Source organism: Vulpes vulpes, chromosome 8 (genome assembly GCF_048418805.1).
Source record: "Vulpes vulpes isolate BD-2025 chromosome 8, VulVul3, whole genome shotgun sequence".
In the NCBI taxonomy this organism is placed as follows: Eukaryota; Metazoa; Chordata; class Mammalia; order Carnivora; family Canidae; genus Vulpes; species Vulpes vulpes.
Window position 1 is genome coordinate 93,472,662 of NC_132787.1, and position 17,841 is coordinate 93,490,502.

At 41.0% G+C, this 17,841-nt stretch overlaps 1 protein-coding gene across 3 annotated transcripts in view; it reads right to left on the minus strand.

Moving 5' to 3' along the window:
* The window catches only part of UBXN2A (UBX domain protein 2A), a 42,852-nt gene that overhangs the window by 12,047 nt on the left and 12,964 nt on the right, over positions 1 to 17,841 (minus strand). For all 3 annotated transcript variants that reach the window (XM_026014946.2, XM_072767580.1, XM_026014945.2), the window contains exons 3-5: positions 7,948 to 8,086; positions 3,897 to 4,003; positions 1,112 to 1,249 (exon numbers count right to left, since the gene is read on the minus strand). In XM_026014946.2, the coding sequence (XP_025870731.2) occupies positions 1,112 to 1,249; positions 3,897 to 4,003; positions 7,948 to 8,086 (384 nt within the window). The remainder of the gene's footprint in view (positions 1 to 1,111; positions 1,250 to 3,896; positions 4,004 to 7,947; positions 8,087 to 17,841) is intronic.

Here is a 17,841-nt window from a genome sequence, read left to right on the forward strand (position 1 = left end):
CCGCTGGCTCAGCAGTTTAGCGTCACCTTCAGCCCAGGGTGTGGTCCTGGAGACCCAGGATCAAGTCCCACTTTGGGCTCCCTACATGGAGCCTGCTTCTGCCTGTGTCTGTGCCTCTCTCTCTCTGTGTATGTGTCTCTCATGAATAAATAAATAAAATCTTAAAAAAAAAACCCAACCTACTTACATATGATAAAGACTGTAAATTTGACAATTAAAGGCTTTGATAGGGATACTAACTTTATCACGCATTTCTTCATTTTTATTACTTCAAATTCAGATACTTATCACAGAATATAATGTTGAAGGCACTGGTAATTATAAAATGTACCCTATATTCAAAAGCTAGCATATGTACTCTGTAACATTAATGGCAATGCTCATGTGGTAGGTGCAAAAGAGAAAAAAGATTTGCCCATGAATTGCCTAAGGTCCTCAATAATCTAGGTCCTTTTAATTTGGTTACATCAAAAAAGCCTCCATGGGATCCCTGGGTGGCGCAGCGGTTTGGCGCCTGCCTTTGGCCCAGGGCACGATCCTGGAGACCCGGGATCGAATCCCACATCAGGCTCCCGGTGCATGGAGCCTGCTTCTCCCTCCGCCTGTGTCTCTGCCTCTCTCTCTCTCTCTGTGACTATCATAAATAAATAAAAAATTTAAAAAAAATTAAAAAAAAAAACAAAAAAAAAAAACAAAAAAGCCTCCATGATTTCTTTTTTCTCTTTTTAATTTTTATTTATTTATGATAGTCACACAGAGAGAGAGAGAGAGAGGCAGAGACACAGGCAGAGGGAAAAGCAGGCTCCATGCACTGGGAGCCCAATGTGGGATTCGATCCCGGGTCTCCAGGATCACGCCCTGGGCCAAAGGCAGGCACCAAACCGCTGCACCACCCAGGGATCCCGCCTCCATGATTTCTTAATGTACTGTCAGTATATGTTAATTTACACTAAGGTAAATAAGAGTTAGGACTCCTCATAAAAGTTAACATGAAAAATCTCATTTCCAATGAGAGAAATGATAATATAGAAAATACTGACAATATAAAATAATGACAAGCTGAATATTAGTCAAGTTGTGTATGGAAAGGACAGATCACGAGCCTACTTACCTTCCCAGTCTGTGACCTTGCCCTGAGAAGGGCTGGAACACAGGCTTCGTGGACATACATACTTCATTTTTTTTGTCTTCAACTTTAACATCCACCTCCTCTTTATCAAAAATTCCCTGTAATTCCAAAGGTAATTCCCTTGAAAGGTAAAGAAACAAAGTAATAAAGCTCCCAACGTTTTTTCTTTCTCTGAAAAACTTACTTTGTACACAAACAGAATTTAAAAATATATAGAAACAAGAGGCATATAATCTTCACAATAAACACTAAATGTAATTTTAAATTTTTTAATTTTTTAAAGATTTTATTTATTTATTTATGAGGGGGGCAGAGACACAGACAGAGGGAGAAGCAGGCCCCATGCAAGGAGCCTGATGCAGTACTCTATCCCCCAACTCCAGGACCACGCCCCAGGCCAAAGGCAAGCACTAAACTGCTAAGCCACCCAGGAATCCCCTAATATTTTTAATTTAGTTTTTAAAAAAGATTTTATTTATTTATTTGACAGAGAGTGAGAGAGAGAACAAGTGGGGAAGTGGCAGAGAGAGGGAGAAGCAGGATCCCTGCTGAGCAGGGAGCCCAATGCAGGGCTTGATCAAAGGACCCTGGGATCATGACCTAAGCCAAAGGCAGACACGTAACCAACTGAGCCACCCAGGCACCAGTAAAGATTTTGTTTTTAAGTAATCTCTATACCCAATATGAGGCTCAAACCTACAACTCTGAGATCAACAGTGGAGGCTTCAATGACTAAGCCAGCCATGTGCCCCCAAACTAAATGTTCTTAAAATAATATAGTCAAATAATATGAATACCAAGAACCAAAGAATACAGAGTAATTTTTAAAATTACAAATTCATGAACAGCTTGAGTTATGCAGTAGTACCTAGAATAGTATGAAAGTCATAAAATATTTGATGACTACTGCTAAATTTAAACAATTTGATCATTTTATAGGTGTCTGAATAAAACTAAAAATGTGCTAGAAAAATCAGGCTCTCATTTCCATTTTTAAGTGAAAATATAAAAAAATTAAAATATATGGGACGCCTGGGTGGCTTAGTGGTTGAGCGTCTGCCTTTGGCTCAGGTTATGATTCCAGAGTCTAGGATAGAGTCCCACATTGGGCTCCCTGCATGGGGCCTACTTCTCCCTCTGCCTATGTCTCTGACTCTCTCTGTGTGTCCCTCTCATGAATGGCTAAGTAAAATCTTAAAAAAAAAAAAAAAAAAAAAAAAGATAGATTTACTCTAGATATAACAAAATCAAATATAAAACATGCAGAATTTTTTAAAAGTTTTTACATTTCATACTAACAGAAAGATCAAATTAAAAGAGATAGGATGTGGACTCAGTCTGGGGCTTTCTCTAGTATAGCAAGATGCTTCTCTTTGGAATAATGTAAACTTGAGATGAGCAGACTCCATCTGTTTGTGACTTTTTTTTTAAAGTAATCTCTATGTCCAACATGGGGCCCAAGTCACAATCTCTTGGGCCCAAAACCCCAAGATCAAGAGTCACATGCTCCACTAACAGAGCCAGGCAGGCCCCCCAAGCATGCAACTCTTGATCTTGGGGTCATGAATTCAAGCTCCATGTTGAGCCAAAAGCTTACTTAAAAACAAAACAAACAAACAAACAAACAAAAACAAAAAAAAAACAAAACAAAAACCCAAAACACTTTGGTGCTGCAACTCCTAGATTTTCTCTACATATACAGTAAAACTCCATATAATTATTTTTTCCACAGATGGTACTGATCTATATATACTATTCAGTATTCTACAAACTGCTTTTTAAAAACAGTATACCATAGAAATCTTTTCACGTTAATACACAAACATCATTCATTTTTACCAAATGCATGCTATTCTGTTATAAAGTAGATTAAATAGAGACACCTGGGTGGCTCAGCGGTTGGGTGGCTGCCTTCAGCTCAAGTCATGATCCCGGAATCTGGGATCAAGTTTCCACCTGGCTCCTATGAAGAGCCTGCTCCTCCCTCTGCCTGTGTCTCTGCCTCTCTCTGTGTCTCTAATGAATAAATAAATAAATCTTAAAAAAATAATAATAATAAAGTAGATAAAATGGTACAAAATGGTATAAAATATTTACATTTTTTGATTTGTAATAACTCTGTATATATTCTACTTGCATTTTATACATGTAACAAGTATCCCCAGTCCAGCACTTATCTTTTGACTACATTTAAGTGTCTTTTGGTATATATGTTTTTAATAATCACATAATGAAATTTATCCATATTTTTATACTGCTTCTGGGATTCATACCAACTATAGTTACATGCAGTAATATGGATTTTTTCCAAATGAAACATGCCTAAGATAATCCTTCTACTTACAAAAACTACTTATCCTTTTTTTTTTTAAGATTTTATTATTTATTTCAGAGAGAGAGCGCACAAGTACGTTGGAGGGGCAGAGGGAGAGGGAGCAGCAGGCTCCCCACCAAGCGGGAAGCCCAACTCAGGGCTTGATCCCAGGACCCCTGAGATCATCCTGGCCTAAAGGCAGACACTCAACTGACTGAGCCACGCTGGTAATCCTGCTTACCCTTTTTTTTTTTTTTTTAAAGGAGCTCTTCTTTATTTATTATTTATTTATTTATGATAGTCACAGAGAGAGGGGCAGAGACACAGGCAGAGGGAGAAGCAGGCTCCATGCACCGGGAGCCCGACGTGGGACTCGATTCCGGGTCTCCAGGACCGCGCCCTGGGCCAAAGGCAGGCGCCAAACCGCTGCGCCACCCAGGGATCCCTGCTTACCCTTTTTTGACAGAGTTCAAAAACTGCTGACTTGCACCATCAGTGTAACTTCTGAAATCATCATTGACTGTGAATCCATTTTTCCATAATTTTATACTTACATCAACCTGCAAAGCAATAAGAAACAAAATGTATTATGTTAATAAAACATACCAAGTTAAAGGTTTGGAAAAAAATTTTTTTAAAGATTTTATTTATTTATTCATGAGAGACACACAGAGAGAGAGAGAGAGGCACAGACACAGGCAAAAGGAGAAGCAGGCTCCATGGAGGGAGCCTGATGTGGGACTCGATCCCAGGTCTCCAGGATCAGGCCCGGGCTGAAGGCAGTGCTAAACCGTTGAGCTACCCAGGCTGCCCTGAAAAATTTTTTTAAAGCTGAGATATAACTGACATATAACATTGTGCTAGATTTAGGTGTAGACATAATGATTTGTAGCTGCATATATTGCTAGATGATTACCACAGTTTAGTCAGTATCTATTATCAAACACAACTACAATTTTTTTCCAGTTTTACTGAGAAAGATAAACATATTACTATGTAAGTTTAATGCATACAGCATTATGGTTGGATTTACAGATATTGTGAAATGATTACCACAATAAGTTCAGCTCGATTCTATCACCTCATATAGATACAATGAAAAGAAAGAAAAAAGAAATTTCTCCCTGTGATGAAAACTTCAAGGATTCACTCTCTTAATTTTTCTTATATCATAGAGCAGTGTTAACTATAGTCATCACATTGTGCATATCCCCAGTACTTATTTATAACTGGAAGTTTTGACCACCTTCTGCCAACCCCCACATCCTCTGCAAAATTTCATGTATCATTCTCAAGAGCAAACTTCATATATAAAATATAAAAAAATAATGTATATTGGGGTCTCTGGTTGGCTCAGTCTGTAGAACATGAAGAGTCTTAATCTCCAGGTTGTGAGTTTGAGCTTCATGTTAGGCAGAGTTTACTTAATTCAAGACTACCTTAGGCAAAACACAGGACTGATTAAAAAGCTGTTTAAGAAGGTATCAGACCGGGCAGCCCGGGTGGCTCAGCGGTTTAGTGCCACCTTCAGCCCAGGGTGTGGTCCTGGAGACCTGGGATGGAGTTCCACATCAGGCTCCCTGCATGGAGCCTGCTTCTCCCTCTGCCTGTGTCTCTGCCTCTCTTTCTCTCTCTCTCTGTCTCTCATGAATAAATAAATAAAATATTTTAAAAAACATGTTAGGGAAAATAACCTTAATAATGATGGTATATATTATTAGCACATCTACCTAAGTACTAAGTGTGTAACAAATCCTGTTTAAAGTATTTTCCCTATATAAATTTAATTACTCCTCCCAAAATCTACACAAGGTAGGTATTATCATTATTCCTTTCATATAGACAGAAATAGAAACACAGAAGATTGATTAAATTGTCCAAAGTAGGGCAGCCCAGGTGGCTCAGCGGTTTACTGCTGCATTCAGCCCAGGGCCTGATCCTGGGGACCCGGGATCGAGTCCCGCGTTGGGCTCCCTGCATGGAGTCTGCTTCTCCCTCTGCCTGTGTCTCTGCCTCTCTCTGTGTGTGTGTGTGTGTCTCTCATGGATAAATAAATGGAATCTTAAAATAAATAAATAAATAAATAAATAAATAAATAAATAAATAAATAGTCCAAAGTCACACAGTTAATAGAGGGTGGAGCTGTGGGCTTGAATCCACACTTTTTTGTTTTTTCCTTGAGACCCCCACGCAGGGGGACCTGGGTGGCTGGCTCAGTCAGTTAAAGGGGCTGACTCTTGGTTTTGGATCAGGTCATGATCTCACAGTTGTGGGATGAAACCCCAAGTCAGGCTCTGTGCAGAATCTGCTTCAGATTCTCTCTACCTCTTCCTCTCATTCACTCTCTGTCTCAAATAAAATCTTTAAAAAAAAAAAAAAAAAGTAGGCTCCAAGCATAGCATGGAGCCCAGTATGAGATCAAGACCTGAGCTGAGGGGGATCCCTGGGTGGTTCAGCGGTTTGGCACCTGCCTTTGACCTGGGGCATGATCCTGGAGCCCCAGAATCGAGTCCTGCGTCAGGCTCCCGGCGTGGAGCCTGCTTCTCCTTCCGCCTGTGCCTCTGCCCCTCTCTTTCTTTCTATGTCTATCATAAATGAATAAATAAAATCTTAAAAAAAAAAAAAAAAAAGACCTGAGCTGAGGTCAAGATTAGGACACTTAAGGGACACTTGGGTGGCTCAGCAGTTGAGCATCTGCCTTGGCCTCAGGGTGTGATCCCAGTCCTGGGATCAAGTCCCACATGGAACTCCCTGCCAGGACCCTGCTTCTCCCTCTGTCTGTGTCTATCTCATAAATAAATAAAATCTTAAAAAAAAAAAAAAGACACTGAGAAAAAGGGTGGCTTAGTGATTGAGTGCATCTGCCTTTGGCTCAGGTTGTGATCCTGGGATCTGAGTCCTACATGGGACTCCTGGGGTGAGCCCAGCTTCTCCCTCTGCCTATGTTTCTGCCTCTCTCTTTGTGTTGCTCATGAACATATAAATAAAATATTAAAAAAAAAAACCACCACTGAGAAAAACAAACAAAACTGAAAAATACAGATGCGTGGATGGCTCACTTGGTCCAATTCTTTTTCTTAAGATTTAATTATTTGAGAGATAGAGAGCATGGGAGGGTGGGGAAGGGGGTGTGGAGGAAGTCCTGAGCAGACTACACGCTGACTGTGGAGTCCAATGAGGGGCTCAATCCCACAACAACCCCCCTCCCTCCACCGCAGATCATGACTGAAACTGATAGATACTTAAACCACTGCGCCACCCAGATACCCCTAAGTGCCTAGACTCTTGATCTTAGCTCAGGTTTTCATCTCAGGGTTGTGAGTTCCAGCCTCATGTTGGGCTCTACACACTGGGCACGGAGCCTACTTAAAAAAAAAAAAAAAAGAAAAAGAAAGAAACTTAAAAACAAAAATCTAAAATTGATAATACACTCATATGGGAGAATATAATGTCTGAAAGGGAAGGAATATTCAGGGAACAAAAGAGCTCTTAGAAGCTGAAAATGAAAATTGAGTAAAAAGACTGAATATAAGATCAAAGATTCTAAGAGCTTTCAGGGAGTAATAATGCGGCACCTACAAAGGCTCAGATACCATGGAGCACCTAGATGGCTCGGGGTTAATCACTGACCTTAGTTTCAGCTCAGGTCCTGATTTCAGAGTCATGAATGAGATGGAGTCTCACAACAGGCTCACTGCTCAGCGTGGAGTCAGCGTGGGATGGTTTCTCTTCCTCTCCGTCTGTCCCCCCACCCACACCCCACCCACCCCCCACTTGCCCACGCACACTCTCTAAGAATAAATCTTAAAACAAAAAACAAAATACCCCCCCACACACACAAAACAACCCCCCCCCACACACACACAACAAAGGCTCAGATACCAGAACAGCATTCTATCAATCAAATGTGAGGGCAGCATAAAGGCAAATTTAGGCTTGCAAGGTTTTCAGCCATCTATTTCGAACGCACTCTTCTCACATATGCTGTTTTATATTTATAAAGTTGACCCAGTACTGGTTTCATCAAGGACAGTTTTTTTTTAAAGATTTTATTTATTTATTCATGGGAGACAGAGGGAGAGAGAGAAGCAGAGACACAGGCAGAGGGACAAGCCGGCTCCCCATGGGGAGCCCAATGTGGGACTTGATCCAGAGACTCTAGGATAATGCTCTGATCCAAAGCAGAACCAGGTGCTCAACCACTGAGCCACTGAGCCACGCAGGGGACCCCATCAAGGACACTCTTAATAGCAACTAGTGTGCCCCCCACCATGTGTAAGCAAAAACCACAATAATTCCTAGTATGGTTTGGTGTTACAGCCTTCATCCCTCCCAAGGCATTGGCAGTTTTACCCACCATTGCTTTTGCACTATCAGTGCAAAATCAACAGTGAAAAAGATAAATAGTATCTTATTACTATGAAAACAGTTTTGACCTTGTGGACCCAAAACATAGTCCCTGTTTTGAGAAACACTGAATGAGAAAAAAGTTATGGACATTTACCTGTTTCTTCTGTTCGGTGGGAGACATACATTTGGCACCAACCTTCTCAGCTTCCTCAAAAAGGCTGTCAACAAAATATTCACAATTTCTTTGTCGATCATCACTAAGAGGTTGGTTGTCAGATCCTGTTTCACAAACCCTACACAAAAAAAGAAAATTAACCACTACTATAACGTTTCTAAAAATTTACATAAATTTCTAGGTAAAGGATCCTGAACTGAGAGATGCCTCCAGTTCCACAGTTTAGACACACTTCTAACTTAAGATTCTAGCAGATATGTGACCTTGGGAAGTCATTACCTTTTTGGTCCAGATCAGTGCTTTCCCAACTTCAGTCTACTGACAATTGGGGAGGTATAATTCTTTGTTGTGTAGGCTGCCCTGTGCATGGTAGGATATTTGGCAGCATCTGTGGCCTTTATCCACTAAATGCCTGCATACTCCACCCACACCCATCTCCAGTGTTATAAAAACCAAAATCATCTCTAGACATTGTCAGATGCCCTCTGGTGGGGGGGGGGGGGAGGGCGGAAAATCTCACCAAAAATTTATTTAAAAAAATAATAATACTCTACTACTTTTTAAAATTGAGGTATAATTGACATATGTTAGTTTCAGGTGTACAACATGATTCAATATTTGTATATATTGTGAAATGATCACCACAGTAAGTCCAGTTAACATCTAACATCATACAGTTACAGAAATTTCTTTCTTGCTGTGAGAGCTTTTAAGATGTAATATTTAAGCAACTTTCCAATATGCAATAGAATATTTTTCACTATAGTTGTCATGCTGTAAATTACATCTTCATGATTTATAACTTGTTCCTTTTGACTCCATTCATTTTGCCTACCCCCATCTACTTTTTATTTTTATTTTTTATTTTTATTTTTTTTTTACTCATGAGAGATACAGAGGGAGAGAGGCAGAGACACAGGCAGAGGGAGAAGCAGGCTCCATGCTGGGAACCCGACATGGGACTCGATCCCAGGTCTCCAGGGCCCTGGGGCTGCAGGCGGCACTAAACCACTGCTCTACCTGGGCTGCCTCCCATCTACTTTTTATTTTGCATTTTATCATCTAAGAAATATTACTGAAGATTTTGTTTAACAGAAAAGATGGCTTCTGACCAATCTTTTTAAAAGTCATACAGAAAGTTCATACATGTACTAAAATAGAACTTCTCAGATTCCATAAACAATATTTTTATAGCTCTGATACTGCGCCAGGAACTATAAGGTAGATACTCTTTCCCACATTTCTATAGGAAGGAAAATGAGTCACAGAAAGGTTAAGTCACATGAGGTTACAACTAGTAAGTGGCAAAGACAGAATTCAAATCCTATGAATCTGCCTTCCAAGTCTATGCACCTAACCCATGATATGCTATGCTTCACTTAACAGCAAACGTTTACTGAACATTTATTAATATATTTTAGGAATTATTTTAACTACTTTACGTGGGTTAACTCATTCAATCCTTACAATGACTTAAAAGGCACATATTAACACATTAAAAAAAAGCTTAAGTAAAATAAATAAATAAAGAGGAGCGCCTGGGTGGCTCAGTTATCTGCCTTCAGTTCAGGTTGTGATCCTAGGGTCCTGGGATTATCCCAAGTTGTTGGGTCCCTGCTGAGCAGGAAGCAGGCATCTCTCTCTTCCTCTCCCCTCTTGCACTCTCTTGTACACGCGCTTTCTCTTCAAAGAAAAAGGTTAAAAAAAAAAAAAGGTTAAGCAATTTGCTCTAGATCACAAAACTATTGGGAGGCAGAACTGGAAACTGAACCCCGTCTACCAATGCGTGTGCTCTTAATCACTGCATCAAACAAAATAGTCACTACCATGTTACTATTAAAATGCTGAGGGATCCCTGGGTGGCTCAGTAGTTTAGCCCCTGCCTTTGGCCCAGGGTGTGATCCTGGAGTCCCAGGATCGAGTCACGGGATCGAGTCCCCCTCCATGCATGGAGCCTGCTTCTACCGCTGCCAAGTCTCTGCTCACTTTCCCTCTCTCTGTGTGTCTCTCTTGAATAAATAAATAAAATCTTAAAAAAAAAAAATGCTGACAATAGGGGCAGCTCGGGTGGCTCAGCGGTTTAGTGCCGCCTTCAGCCCAGGGCCTGATCCTGGAGACCCAGGATCCAGTTCCATGTCGGGCTCCCTGCATGGAGCCTGCTTCTCCCTCTGCCTGTGTCTCTGCCTCCTCTGCTGTGTCTCTGCCTGTCTCTCTCTCCCTCATGAATAAGTGAATTAAAAAAAAAAAAAAGAGGGGCAGCCCAGGTGGCTCAGCGGTTTAGCATTGCCTTCAGTTCAGGGTGTGATCCTGGGGACTCCTGCATCGAGCTCCCTGCATGGAGCCTGCTTCTCCCTCTGCCTGTGCCTCTGCCTCTGTGTGTCTCTCATGAATAAATAAATAAAACCTTAAAAAAAAAAAAAAAAAGAAAAGAAAAAGAAAAGAGAGACAAGACACAGAACAGGGGGAAGGGCAGAGGGACAAGCAGACTCCCTGTTGAATGATAAGCCCAACTCTGGGCTCAAGCCCAGGATCACAAAGATCATGACCTGAGCTGAAGTCAGACATTTAAACAAATGAGCCACCCAGGGGTCCCTGGCTGCCTCCATCTTGACCTCACTTTCTAGTCAGTTTCTTTCCAGATTGTTTCCTGGCTCAGGCAAAACATCCTGAGGGCAAAGCCCCTTAAGCAATAAGGACTACCCTGAGCCAGCAAAACCCAGCGCATAATTCACTCAAAGACAATGATCAATTTGACCTTCACTGCCTACCTGCACACACCCACCTACTTGTGCCCCACATTTTCCTTAAATAAACCTGGAAGTATTTTCCACACTCTGGAGACAGTCTGAAACACTAGTCTACTGTCTTTCCAACGTTGGCCTCCCTGAAATAAATTTCTTTCTTGTTTCACTACCACTCGTCTCTCTGCCTTTGGATTTTGTCAGTGGCCAGTGCCTGAAACCTGGTAAGTTTGGGACCCCACAGAATCAGGTGCTCTTGCACTCCTGTTTCCCAGCTCTAAGAAAGTAGTTTCCACATATTTACTAAGTAAAAAGCCAATAAGCCTGAGCATCCAAAATAGCTTTAATCCTTTATCTATACCTATTTGATAGGTAAATTCTACTAAACCTCTTGTTAATTCAAATCATTCATTTATTGAGTTCCTACCTATAAAGTAGGTGGTAGGAAGATACAAAGATGAGCAAGAAATAGTCTTGTGTTTTTATTTTTATAAAGATTTTTTTTTTATGATAGTCATACAGAGAGAGAGAGAGAGGGAGGCAGAGACACAGGCAGAGGGAGAAGCAGGCTCCATGCACCGGGAGCCCGACGTGGGATTCGATCCCGGGTCTCCAGGATCGCGCCCTGGGCCAAAGGCAGGCGCCAAACCACTGCGCCACCCAGGGATCCCTAGTCTGTGTTTTTAAAAGGTTCCAAGTACAGTGTGTGGAGATGCATTATAAACAGCTCTATAGGGGATCCCTGGGTGGCTCAGGGGTTTGGCGCCTGCAGTTGGCCCAGGGGCGCAATCCTGGAGTCCCGGGACTCCCAGCATGGAGCCTGCTTCTCCCTCCTCCTGTGTCTCTGCCTCTCTCTCTCTCTCTCTCTGAGTAAATAAAATCTTAAAACAAACAAACAGTTCTCTGCCTACCAATTTGGTAACCTGAATGAAATGGACCAATTCCTTGAAAGGGACAACCCACCAAAACTTACATTAAGGAGGAACGTGTATAGAACTATATAAAGGCTTGTACCTATTAAAAAAATTGAGTCAATAATTAATCATCTTCCCAAACAGAACACGCTGGATACAAAAGATTTCACTAGTGGGTGGCTCAGTCAGTTAAGCTTAACTGACAAAACCATCAGCTCAGGTCATGATACCAGGGTCCTGAAGCAGGGAGCCTGCTTCTATCTCTCCCTCAGCCCCTCCCCCCACTGCTGTGAGCTCTCTCCCGCCTGCTTTCTTTCAAATAAATAAATAAAATCTTAGAAAAATAAAAAAAAAAGGACTTCAGTAGCGAATTCTATCAAACATTTTTTTAAAAAGATTTTATTTAGGGATCCCTGGGTGGCGCAGCAGTTTGGCGCCTGCCTTTGGCCCAGGGCGCGATCCTGGAGACCGGGGATCGAGTCCCACGTCAGGCTCCCGGTGCATGGAGCCTGCTTCTCCCTCTGCCTGTGTCTCTGCCTCTCTCTCTCTCTCTCTCTATCATGAATAATAAAAAAAAATAAGTAAAATAAAAGATTTTATTTATTTATTCATAAGAGACACAGAAAGAAAGAAGCAGAGACACAGACAGAGGGAGATGCAGGTTCCTTGCAGGGAGCCCAATGTGGGACTCAAGGATTGCACCCCGAGCCAAAGGAAGATGCTCAACCGCTGAGCCACCCAGGCGTCTTTCTATCAAACATTTAAGGAAGAAATGATATCAATTTTCTACGATCTCTTCAAGAAGATAAAAGAGGAAGGAACCACTTCTATCTCCGACTCTTGGTTTTGGCTCAGGTCATGATCTCTTGGGTGGTGGGATGGAGCCCCACATCGGGTTCCCTACTCAGCAGAGTCTACTTGGGATCCTCTTTCTCCCATTTACCCCTTACCTCGTTCATGTGTGCACACTCTCTTCCATCTCTCTAAAATAAATAAATAAATCTTTAAAAATAAAAAAGTAAATTAAACCAGACAAAGACATTTCAAGAAAGGAAAACTCAAACAGTATTGATGTAGTTTTTGAATGTCGGTGAGGTCCAGAGCCGATGACCAAGAAAAAAATTCTTGAAATGTTTCTGGTGCAAAAATGGTGATTTTTTTTTTTTTTAAGATTTATTTATTTATTTAAGAGAGAGAGAGAGGCAGAGACAGAAGCAGGCTCCAAGCCGGGAGCCCAACGCGGGACTCGATCCCGGGACTCCAGGATCGCGCCCTGGGCCAAAGGCAGATGCCAAAACCGCTGAGCCACTCAGGGATCCCCCCAGAATGGTGATTTTTATTAAAGCACAAGGACAGGATCTACAGAAAGAGCTACTGCACCAGGGTTGTGAGTTGTGACTAAATATATACTGGGGAGTTGGAGGAGGTAAGAAAAAAGGGAGGTTTTCAAAAGAACTTTCATATGCTAAAGAGGACCTTTTCTTAGTCAAGTTAAGGTTATTTTTCCCTCTAGTGAAGTATTAACATTAAGATAATTGGGGAGTTTCCTTTTGAAGTTAGGTTATTGATAAGAATGCTTTTCAAAAAAATTTTTTTTCACTTATTTGAGAGAGAGAAAGAGAGAGAGAACATGAGCAGGGTGAGGGGCAGAGAGAGAAGCCAACTCCCAGATGAGTAAGGAGCCTGATGTAGGGGTCCATTCTAGGACCCCAGGATAACGACCTGAATGGAGGCAGCTGCTTAACCCGACAGAGCCACCCAAGTGCCCAAGTATGCTTTTTTCTTGTAAATGACTAAAACATTTATAAACTGATGGGAGACTCAAGGACTGTGATCTCTGTTAGTTAACCATTTGTTTTTTCCTTCCCTTAGTTTTAGGGCAGCCAGGAGTGCCTGAGGAATGTCACACACATCCCACCTGGGAGTGGGGGTGGGAATTGCGAGGCGTCAGCCTGTGCTTTGCCCTTAGCTTGCCTTGTGCTCATCAGTATCTCTCATGAACATAGATGCAAAAATCCTCACTGCAACCAGTTATGCAAGGCTGATCTAACATTGAGAAAATCAATTAATAAAATCCATCACATCACCACACTAAAGAAGAAAAATCACGATCATACCAACAGATAAAAAGCATCTGACAATATTCAACACACATTCTTGATAAAAACTCTCAGCTAACTAGGAACAAAGAAGAATTCTCTCAACTTGATAAAAAACATCTACAAAAAACCTACAGTGAACATCATACTTTAAGACAAGAAACTAGATGCTTTCCCCCTAAGATCAGGAATAAGACAAAGATGCCCTTCTCACCACAACTCTTCAATGCCGTACTGGAAATCCTAGCTAAACCAGTTAGACAAGTAAAGGAAATAAAAGGTATACAGATTGGGAAGGAAGAAATAAAACTCTTTGTCTGCAGATGACACGACTATCTGTCTACACAGAAAAATCCCAAATAACAACAACAAACTCCTGGGACTAATAAGCAATTTTACCAAAGCAGCAGAATACAAGATTAATATACAAAAGCCAAGTGCTTTCCTATACACCAGCAATAACAACTGGTACATGGAATTAAAAACACAACACACCTAGCTGGCTCAGTCGGAATAGTATGCAACTTCTGATCTCAGGGCTGTGAGTTCAAGCCCCATATTGGGGATAGAGATAAACTTAAACAAATAAAAGCACAATACTATATGCATCAGCACCATTTGTCAAACCCCATAGAACTGCACAATACAGAAAATGGGCCCACGATTAATTGATAATAATAATGAATCAATATTGGTTCCAAATTATTATTACTATTACTTTCTAAGATTTTATTTATTTATTCATGAGAGACAGAGAGAGCAGCAGAGACATAGGCAAAAGGAGAAGCAGGCTCTGTGCAGGAAGCCCGGTGAGGAACTCGATCCTGGTATTCCAGGATCATGCCCTGGGCCAAAGGCAGGCGCCCAACCGTTGAATCACCCAGGCTTCCCTATTGGTTCCAAATTATAACAAATATACTATATTATACAAGATGTTAAAATACAGGAAACTGTGTGCAGTGGGGAGGGGATGGATGGGGATATGGGAACTGTGTATTTTCTGCAAACCTAAAACTACTCTTTAAAATAAAGTTTATTGGGACCCCTGAGTAGCTTGGTGGTTGAGCGTCTGCCTCTGGCTCAGGGTGTGATCCCTGGGTCCTGGGATGAGTTCTGCATCAGGCTCCATACAGGGAGCCTGCTTCTGCCTCTCCCTATTTCTCTGCCTCTCAATCTGTTCTTCTCATGAATAAATAAAATCTTTAAAAAAATAAAATAAAATAGGGACACCTGAGCGACTCCCTTTGGCTCAGGGCGTGATCCTGGTCCTGCTTGGGCACCTTGCAGGAAGCCTGCATCTCCCTCTGCCTATGTCTCTGCCTCTCTCTCTCTCTCTCTCTCATAAATAAATAACTAAAATCTTTTTTAAAAAGTTAAAAAAATAAAAGTTTATTAATAATAAATTTTTAAAAGATCATGAAAGAGGAGTGCCTGGGTGGCTCACTCAGTTAAATGGCCAATTCTTGATTTCAGCTCAGGTCACAGTCTCAGGGTTGTGAGATCAAGCCCTGTGTCCGGCTCCTTAGTAGGGATGGAGCTTAGTTAAGATGTTTCACCCTCTCTCCTGCCCCTCTACTGCCTCCCCTACTCCACATTCACACTTTCTAAAAAAATAAAAACAAAATAAAATAAAGCATGAAAGACATTCCTGGACAGGGGAAAAAAAATGGGAAAGTATACTATATTTAATTCTTTGTTATTTATAATTCAGAGAATCCCTTTATATTGTATCATATAACCCATAATGCAGCAAAATCCCATGGGCACACAAATTTATAGACTTATCTTAACACTAAAAATATCCAGACAACTTTATTATTTCATCTATGTTTTCTACTATGTCATCGTTTCCCTTGTCATTATCCTTTTATGATATAAATATCAATACTGTTTTCCATAATTTAAAAACCAGATTACAAAGTTATTATGGCTTAGTATATAGTCTTGAAGTTTCAGGAGTTCCTCTGATAATAAGTCCACAAGTTCAGGAAAAGGGGCTTTGAAACATCTATTTTGGCTACAGAATATATATATTTTAAGATTTATTTATTTATTCATGAGAGATACAGAGAAACAGAGACATAGGCAGAGAGAGAAGCAGGCTCCTTCCTGGCAAGGAACCCACTGTGGGTGAATCCTGGATACCAGGATCTTGTCTTGAGCCTAAGCACCCAGGCATCCCAGAATACTCTCTTCTGATTTCTCATTCACTACTGTGTTCTGAATAAATAAGGTAATCAGCTAGCTGTTGTCCGAATGGGTGAAGGATTTTTATCTGTATATGCTTTGGCAGCACATATGGTAAATATGGATTTTCATCATCGATAGTCTTTAGAGTACTGATATACTTAGGAAAAGTCTTTTCATTTTTTTACTGGACCAGTATTTCTAACAAAATGTATTTTTGTTACAAAGAAAATTATAAAATCTATTCCTAATATTTTTGTATAGATACTTTACTAATGATTTATTTACATTCAAAATACTAATACATGCTACAACATGAATGAAGCTTGAAAACATTATGTTAGGGGCAGCCCGGGTGGCTCAGCAGTTTAGCGCCACCTTCAGCCCAAGGTGTGATCTTGGAGACCTGGGATCGAGTCCCATGTCGGGCTTCCTGCATGGAGCCTGCTTTTCCCTCTGCCTTTCTCTCTGTGTCTCTCATGAATAAATAAATAAAATCTAAAACAAAAAACAACAACAAAAAATTATGTTAAATTAAAAAAAGACAATCACAGAAGACTACATGTTGTATGATTCTAATTATACAAAACATCCAGAAGAGGCAATTCTATAAAAACAGTATACTGGTCAAAGTCAGGGTATAAGAGGATTGGGTGTGACTGCTAATGGGTATGGTGACCTAAATGTTACAAAACTAACTGTTGTGATGTTTGCACAACTCTGTAAATGTACTAAAATCCACTGAATTGTATACCTTACATGTATGAATTATATGGTATGTGCATCATCTCTCAAAACTGCTGGGAGGGATGCCTGGGTAGCTTAGTGGTTAAGCGTCTGCCTTTGGCCCAGGGCGTGATCCTGGAGTCCCAGATCAAGTCCCACATCGGTCTCACTGCATGGAGCCTGCTTCTCTCTTGGCCTGTGTCTCTGCCTCTCTCTCTGAGTCTCTCATGAATAAATAAATAAAATCTTAAAAAAAAAAAAAGTTGTTGGGGAAAAAAAAATCCTAAGTTAAAATCATTCAATTAATTTCTGTGCAAGAAAGAGTTAACATAGCAGGCCTGACTGCTATCCTTTTAAAGGTCTGCTTATTGTCCTTTTATTTTTTTTTAATTTTTATTTATTTATGATAGTCACACAGAGATAGAGAGGGAGAGACACAGGCAGAGGGAGAAGCAGGCTCCATGCACCGGAGCCTGACGTGGGATTCGATCCCGGGTCTCCAGGATCGGCGCCCTGGGCCAAAGGCAGGCGCCAAACCGCTGCACCACTCAGGGATCCCTGCTTATTGTCCTTTTAAGTCCCAACAGAAATCTTAGATTGATTTCCAAAGAATTTCCTTGGGTAGACAATTCACATGTGGTGTCATAACTCATTATTGGGATAATGGGTGGGTGATTCCACTGGACAAGAACTCTTGAAAGTTTATGCCTGGTTTCCTCTGAACTTCACCCCACGTTTTTACCCTTTGCTGATTTTTTGTTGTATCTTTTTTTTTTTTTTTTAAGATTTTATCTATTAATGAGAGACAGAGAGACAGAGACAGAGGGAGAAGCAGGCTCCATGCAGGGAGCCTGACAGCAGGGAGCCCGACAGCGGGACTGGATGGATCGCAGGTCTCCAAGACCACGCCCTGGGCTGAAGGCTGCGGTAAACCGCTGAGCCACCACCCCCCAGCAAATCAACAAACCTGGGAGAGGTCTTAGAGGCCCCCTGACACATCTCACAATTATATAGTATCAAATATTTATAAAAAACAAGAAGTAGTGAAAAAATAATATTTGTTTAGTATAGAAGCATTTACAAAGCATTTGTAAGTATGAAATAAATAGTTGTCGGTCTTCTTAAACGGGCAATGAACGAAGAAATTTACTTCAGGTATTTAAAACAAACAGTATAGGCATCCCTGGGTGGCGCAGCGGTTTGGCA